This window comes from Anser brachyrhynchus (assembly GCF_964034855.1).
Source record: "Anser brachyrhynchus genome assembly, chromosome: 2".
NCBI lineage: Eukaryota > Metazoa > Chordata > Aves > Anseriformes > Anatidae > Anser > Anser brachyrhynchus.
The window spans coordinates 9,061,268-9,068,767 of record NC_137695.1 but is presented as its reverse complement, the minus strand read 5'-3'; the positions used below and the strand labels follow the sequence as shown (position 1 = coordinate 9,068,767).

The window sequence follows — 7,500 nt, the reverse complement described above, 5'->3', positions numbered from 1 at the left end:
TTGTTTGTTAAAGCAGCGCAAATTTGTTTGTAAAATTGACTCGTGCCCCTTTGAAACAAATTGTTATTAACCTTCCCCTTCTGAGCGTTTCATAATCACAGATGTTAGTTTGGAGATGATATCCAGCCATCCCAGGGGTACTTTTGATAGCTGCATGGGCGGGGATTGAATGTGGAGGTCGGATATTAAATCAGCGGGATACAGAATTACTTTTTTTTTCCACAAACCCGAGCTGGCTAAATAGTTTCCCCCTCTACCTCCGATATGCGTTTCACAATAAATGGCGCGGGCATTTGCATATACAGTGCCTGGGCATGGGTCTATATATCGCCTGTGCTATATCCTGCGTTAAGGTGCAGCGGAGTAACATCTTCACTAAGCCTTAGTGCTCGGATGCTTATTGAACATAGTTAGGAGAAAAAAAAATAACACAACACGCTTAAATAATTACGCGGAGGGGCTGGTGGGCACCGCGCAAGGCTTTTTGCTCGGTCCTGTAATATTTCCCTGGGCTGCTGGCTTTTGTTGTTGTTGTTATTATTATTTAGGGGACTTTGCCGCTTTGGCTGGAAGGGAAGGAGCCTGCCCGGTTAGCGGAGAGCTGGGTGCCAGGAAAAAAATGTGCCAGGCGGTGGGTGTCTGCAGGGCCTGTCCCTGTCCCTGCCCTTGTCCCCGTCCCCGTCCCCTGCCGTCGGGCAGCCGGATTTTTGGAGGAGATTTGGCTCTGCCCGAGGGTTTGTGCGGTTTGGGGGTCGCGCTTTAGGTCTTTTCCCTCTCCTCGGGCTGCTCTAGCGACGTGGCATCGCCCTGCTAAAATTGCAGGAGGCGCCGGGGCGGCAGCTATTTCTGTTAACTTAATTTTAAAATTTTAAATTAACGAGGGCTAATTTAGTCGTGCTGTCCTTCCCCGAGCCAGCAGGGAGCCGCTGCCCGGCCGTGGGAGCGCTGCCTGGGGTGGGGGGGTGCAGGGGAAGCGGCATTTTTGTGCAGCAGCCCAAAAAACAACGAGAGGAGCAGCGAGTGCCTCTAACCCTTGCTTTTTCCCATGAAAGCCTGCCCGAAAAATACCGAGGGCAGGTGAGGAGTGCAGCCGAGGCGGGCCCTTTGCTGCCCCGAGCTGAAGGCATCACAGCCACTGCAAGCATTTGGCGTCAGGGGCTGGATAAAATCCAGGCAGCGGCGAGGTGCCTCCTGTCCCTGCTCCTGCTGGGGCAGCTCCTCGCAGACCCGCTGGCTGTCGTCACCGGGGAAAGAAGCAGCTTAGATAAGTTTCCATACTCTTTTTTTTTTTTTTTTTTTTAACCCCAAAAAGGGGGTAGGTTTTCCCACGCAGCTGTTTTATCTCCGTGCCGTGATTGCGGGCTGCGGGAGGGACAGGTGGAAACTTTGCCCCACTGCACCCTTAGGTCAGAATTTCCCCTCGGTGCAGGCTTTAATAACTTCTTAAAAAAAAAACAAAACAAAACAAAACAAAATAAATCTCGGTGCCACCTCCCCGCCGGACACCCACGGCACCGCTTTGTCCCACCGGACAACCCGAGCTATTTTCCATCCACGTTTACTCCGCCGTGTAGTGCCAGCAGCCACCGATTGCCTCCCTCAGGATGGCAGATCACCTGCCTGCCTGGCCGAGGTGACAAAAGTCTCCTCCGAGGGGCCCAGACCCAAAATACACACAAAAAAAAAAATTAAAGGGTTTGCCAGCAGCCCCACTGCCCGGCGCCTTTTATCAGGTGGGAAGCAGGGCGACGTGCACGGTCGTGGGGACTTTTTGCCCCTTGCAGGGCGTGCTCCAAAGCAGCTTTGCAAATAATAATAATAATTATGATGATAAAATAACAATAAGCTTGATTTTACCCGGGGGTGCCCCTGCGGCACCCAGCAGAGGCTCTGCCCCTGGCTCCCTGCCCCATGGAAAAGGGGCTGGGCTGCCCTTTGGGGCAGCAGGGCAGGTGACCGGAGGTCCGGCCCGGCCCAAAATCTCGTTCCTCCCACTGGAAGTGCCCCGGGGACCCCCGGGCCGTGCTCCCGAGGGGGGATTTTCAGCAGCACCCCCTCGGTGCCACAGCCTGGCCCCAGCGCCTTGCGGAGCCGGGCACGGAAAGTCTGGAAAAGGTGAAACCTGTTGACTCTGCGTGAGATTCAAGTCTTTTTTTTTTTTTTCCCCTTTCTTTCCGTTTCCAGATCCCTTTTTTTTTTTTTCCCTTATATTATTTTATTTTTATTTTATTTTTACCCGACGATGCTCGGCGCGCAGCCGCCGCTTGCCCCCTGCTCTTCATCCCAAAACAAATCCACCAAAAGTTTCCTCGTCCTTCAAAACGCTGCCGAAATGCCTGGCTGCAAAAAAAAAAAAAAATCTCCTTCCTCAGCCAGCGATTTACTCCCGGCTCCACAGTCTCAGCTTCCCACTCCGGCTCCGGTGCGATCTCTCGGGGACCAGGAGGGCAATTTGGGGGTTTTGGGGCTCCCCCAGCACCTGGGGGCAGCTTCCCCCAGCAGCGCTGCTCCGTCGCGACGTCCGAGGGCCACGGTTCGGATTTCATAATAAAGTGTTGTTGTTTTATTTTTTCTCTCTCTCTCTTTTTTTTTTTTTTTTTTATTTAACGTAATCCTCGAGAATTTAAACACACAAAAATGCAGTGAGAATGTTTTCACAATTTTTCGAGAGCACAGTTGTAAATAGAAACATTCATATTTCATAAGATTATAAATATTTGATACTGCAATTGTAAAATGCACATGTTTTATAAACTGGGAAGAAAAAAAAAAAATCTTTGCTTTCTTGCTAAAAGGCAATGTCATTTAATCCTGTCTCCTAAGCAGCTGATGATTATTCACAGAATTTAAAATTACAGCTTTCGTTTTATAGTGTGATCCTTTTTCCCTTTTTTTTTTTTTCTTTAAGTTTACACTACTATGTACAACGTGTGTCTATCATAGCTGCAAAATAAAGAGGTTTTAAGGCAAAGCGAGAAGTCCCCCCACCCCAGCATCGCAGGAGAGCCCGTCCCGAGCAGCCCCCCCCCACCCGCACACCGAGACCCCACGCGGGACGCGGCCCCCCCCCCGTGGGATTTGGGGTGGGGGGGATAAAAGGGGTCGGGGCCAAACGGCTGCAAGGCGGCCACGCCAACGACCCCAGCGCCTCGAAACCCCAAAACGGTGCCGCTCCGGGGCCCACGGGGCCGAGCCACCAGGTGCCCGTGGCAAGGGGGGGGGCGTGGGGAGAAGCCCCCCCGGTGCCACCGAGCCCGTGTGGGGGTGCTAGGGGCCGCCCGCCCCTCGCTGCGACCCCGCGGGTCGCGCCGTGCTCCTGGGCCGGGGATGGGGGAAGAACCAAAAATTATCCTTTTTTCTTTTTCTTTTTCTTTTTTCCCAATTTTTCCCCCTCTTTTTAAAAATTGTTATTATTTTGCACCCAAACGCTTGGGGAAGGTGCTGCCGGGACCCGGGCGCTGCCATCCCCTCCCGGCCCCGGGGAGGGGTGACCCCAAAGTTTTCCAGGCCCTTTCCCAAAGTTTTCCCAACCAGTTTGGGGAAGGGGACAAGGGGGGGGGGGGTGTGACCCCCTCCCCTGCAGCCGCGCACGGCCCTGGCCTCTCGCTGGGGGTGTGTGGGGGGGGGGGGGGGGGGGGGGTCGGGAAGGGACCCTGGGCATCTTTCGACACGGTGCTTTGAGATTTTTTTCCCTATCGTTACATATATATATATATATTCTTTTTAAATTAAATTCTCCACGTCTGTCCCCAAAGCCAGCCCCAGACGCACACAGCGCTAAAAAAGAAAATTAGAAAAAAAAAAGAAAAAAAAAAGAAAAAAAAAAGAAAAGAAAAAAAAAGGAAAAGGGGAGGGGCAGGGGAGAAAAAAAAGGTAAAACTCAGAACAAATAGGAGAACTATTTATTCGGTTCACAGTCGTGTGAAATGCAGCAATAAAAATCTTTGGACTTCAGCAAAAGTTGTTTTTAATTTTTTTTTTTTGAATTTCAAAAAACAGCGTCCAATGTCCATTAAAACAGTGCTTAAGTCTATAAAAAATGCAACTTAAGCATTCGAAAAACAAAAATAAAAATCATAAAGATAGCATCTAAAATCTCCATACGACCGAAAAAAATAAAAATAAAATAAAATAAGAATACCGAAACCGAAAACCCAAACCCCCGAAAGAAAAAACAAACCAAAAGAAAAAAAAATATATAAGAAAATAAGAAAAAAAAACCAATATTTTATAATCAGATATCTTGGATTTTTACACCACCTTACCTGTAAATTATATATACATAGAATATTGCAGAATTATAGCTAATACACAATATTTTCACTATTAATGCTGGTATAATCTTTATACACTGGCCCTTTTTTTTGTTTGTTTTTCCTTTTTTTTTTTTTTAATTAAATTATTGCATCGTATAAACTTTGCCTGCAAACCACCCCCCCCCCCCAACCCCGGCCGCCCCCCCCCCCCCCTCCCCAGGCTATTCACTGTCCGACTTGCCGTCTTTCGCCGTGGTGGAGTGGTTGTAGAGCCCCTGGGCCATGAGGTGCACCGCCAGGGAGTTTTTGCTGCCCGTCGCCTTCTTGATCTTGGCCCGCTTGTTCTGGAACCAGATTTTGATCTGGGACTCGTTGAGGCCGAGCTCCTGGGCCAGGCTCTGCCGCCGCTGCTCGGTCAGGTAGCGGTTGGTCTGGAACTCGGCCTTGAGTCTCTGCAGCTGCTCGGCGGTGAAGGCGGTGCGCGGCCTCTTGTCCTCCTTGTTGGGGTTTTTCTTCTTTGGTTTGCGGGACCGGGGACCTACGGCCGGGAGAGAGGAGAGCACCGACACCGCGCCGCCCTGCCGGCACCCCCCGTCCCCCCAGCAGCCCCTTTTGGGACCCCCCCCCCCCATGAGCCCCCCGCGAACCCCACACCCTAGCATCCCCTTTTGGGACCCCCCACACCCTGCCCCCCGGGTCCCCTTTTAGGACCCTACACCCCAGCAGCCCCTTTTGGGACCCCCCCTCCCGGACCCCCCCCCCCCCCCCACGCCATCCACCCCAACCCCAAAAGGCGCAGCTGAGCCGCGTCCCCCTCCCGGGGGCTCCCCGCTCTCCCTTCAGAAACCAACCTCCCCTTCCTCCATCCGACCTCCCCTTTCAGAATTTATTTTTCTATCGCTATTATTACCGTTTTAGCCAAGGAACCCCCCAAAAAATAAAGGAACTAAGCCGGAAAGCGGCCGCGTGTTCGCGCTGCCGCCGCTTCGCTGCAGCCCCCATATGGCACGGCACGGCCCGGCCCGGCTGGCCGGGCTTATTGCGGGGAATATTTATTCCCGGCAGCACAAGGAAGCCTTTTCTACCCGGGCCGAGCCATTGTGAGGATGTATGTTAATTAAATATTAACAAAGGAGAGCACCGGAGAACAATGGGGTAAAATTCCAATTATTACCTCGGAGCCAAAGAGTTTGGGGTTTCGACACCCTACGAACTCCTTTGCCACTCGCCCTACAAACCCTCCTTCTGCTGGCCGCCTCTCCGGGCGAAAATCCTAGCTGGCCGCTTTTTTGTAGGAGAAAACCCCCTTTTTTCTTTTTTTTCTTTTCCTATTTTTTTTTTTCCCTGGGAGCACATCTCCTGCCTGGTGCTTGCCATGCATCCCCCTTGTTTTTTAGCGAGGGTTTTTTTCCGCCCGGCGGGGCCAGCCCCTCTCCCCACAAGGACATTTCACCCCCCGGCGTTATTTTTTTAAGGTTTTTATCCCCGTTTTCGGGCGGTTCTTCCCCGGCCCTTGCCTAACCGGAGCCTGCCGGAGAAGTTCCCCGACTCTCGGCTATTTCCACCCCCCCGCCCCAGCCCCTCCGGAGCTGCCCTGCAGCACATGCGGGGAAATTTAAAGAAAGAAACGAGACGGCGGCAGCTCCGAGGCCTCTTTTGGGGGAATAAACGGATCGTCTTTTTAGGGGGAGCGTGGATAAAAATAAATAAATCAAAGCCGGCGAGGCCTGCCGGGGGACAGGGAGCGGGGGGAAGCCCCCCATCCCTCCCCAAAACACGGGGCATGTGTCTCTCGGAGGATGCCCGCGGAGCCCAAAGCTGATTTTTTCTCCCTTTTTTGATAAATCTGGCAGCTGTGGGGGGGTCAGTGCCCCGCTCCGGCACATCCCCGCGGGCGGCCCCGGCTGCGGGCTGGGGGGCGGTGGTGGGTGCTCCCCCCTCCTCCGGTACCCTCATTTCTCCCCCCTCCTTTTGGGACCCTCGCCCCTACAAAGGACGGCGATGAGCGGGGGGAAGGAGAGGAGAGGGAAGGACGGGGAAGGGTTTTTCGGGGGGGGATTTTCCTGCCTCTCTCCCGACCCCGGGGAGGCCGGGGGGCGGCCGGGGGAACCCGGGGAGGGGGCGGCGGGGAGAGGGGGCAGCTCTTACCTGAAGACGGCCGGTCCGAGTACCGCGTACAGTAAACCCAAGCGGGCCAAAGCATGGGCTGGTTCCCGGCGTTGGAGCTGGCCTGGGAGCTATCCGAGTCCGAGCTCACCGACAGGTCTCCTCCGCTCAGCCCCCGAGCTTTCAGGGCAGCCTCCAGCGCCGCGGGGTCTCCCCCTTTCTTGGAGGCTCCGTGCAAGGCCAGCCCGGGGGGGCCACCCCCTTCTCCTCGGCCCGGCGAACCCCCCCCGGAGCCGGGTAGAGGAGCTCCGGGGGCCGGCGCCGCTGCGGGGCTCCTGCGGTTCTCAGCTCCGGGCCTCCGGGTTTCTCCTCCGAGGCCGCCGGCCTCCTTCCTCCGGCCGAACTCGGGCCGCAGGATGTTGTCGATGAAGAAGTTGGTGATGCGGTGAGGGTGCGGGTGAGGGTGCGGGGCCGGGGGGGGCGGGTCGCCGGGGGGCAGCAGGAGAGCTCGCCGCCCTCCGCCGGGCTCCGCGTCGCCGCCGGACTCCTGAGGCTCGCCGGCCTCCTCGGGGGGACTCCGGCCGCCCTCCTCCATGCTGCGAGGCCGGGCCCCGCCGCCCGCCCCGCCGAGCGCCTTCCTGGTGTCGCCTCCGCTTGGTCTTTTATTATTTTTATATATATATACGTATATATTTTAATAGATTTACGGATATTTTATATACACGCACGCACAGGTGGCTATCGGCTCGCGCTTCTCCTGGGCGTTCAAAATCCAGAGTTTGGAGAAAAAATAAAAATAAAAATAAAAATCAATGATTTTTTTTTTATATATATATAAATTATTGGGAGACGAAAACCCAGCAGCCGAGGCTCGACGAGTTCCAAGTTGGGCAAAAAAATAATAAAAAAATAAAATAAAATGAGGGCTCCGGGTTCCTCCCGCTGCCTCTCGCCGCGTCCCGCCGCCGCCGTTCAGCCGCTCGGTCCCGTTCGCTGCCTCCCTCATCCGCCGGGGAAAAAAATGAAATGTGAAAAAAAAAAAAAATAATAATAATAATTAAAAAAAAAAAATGGAAAAGAGGGGTAAGGGAGGCCGGACCTCAGAAGCCACCGGAGGCCCGCCGAGGGCAGGGCGGAG

At 54.1% G+C, this 7,500-nt stretch overlaps 1 protein-coding gene across 2 annotated transcripts in view; it reads right to left on the bottom strand.

Annotated features, from left to right (window-relative positions):
- Positions 1–7,460, bottom strand: part of EN2 (engrailed homeobox 2) — an 8,943-nt gene extending 1,483 nt beyond the window's left edge. The window contains exons 1-3 of one of the 2 annotated variants that reach the window (XM_080578212.1): positions 6,405–7,460; positions 4,494–4,794; positions 1–2,336 (exon numbers count right to left, since the gene is read on the bottom strand). The exon at positions 1–2,336 is cut by the window's left edge and continues 1,483 nt beyond it. In XM_080578212.1, coding sequence (XP_080434338.1) covers positions 2,279–2,336; positions 4,494–4,794; positions 6,405–6,957 — 912 coding nt within the window. In that variant the 5' untranslated portion in view covers positions 6,958–7,460 and the 3' untranslated portion in view covers positions 1–2,278. Of the gene's footprint in view, positions 2,337–4,438; positions 4,795–6,404 lie in introns of those variants that run through there. The other variant, XM_080578213.1, reaches the window with a different exon arrangement.
- Positions 7,461–7,500: the final 40 nt, after the last annotated feature.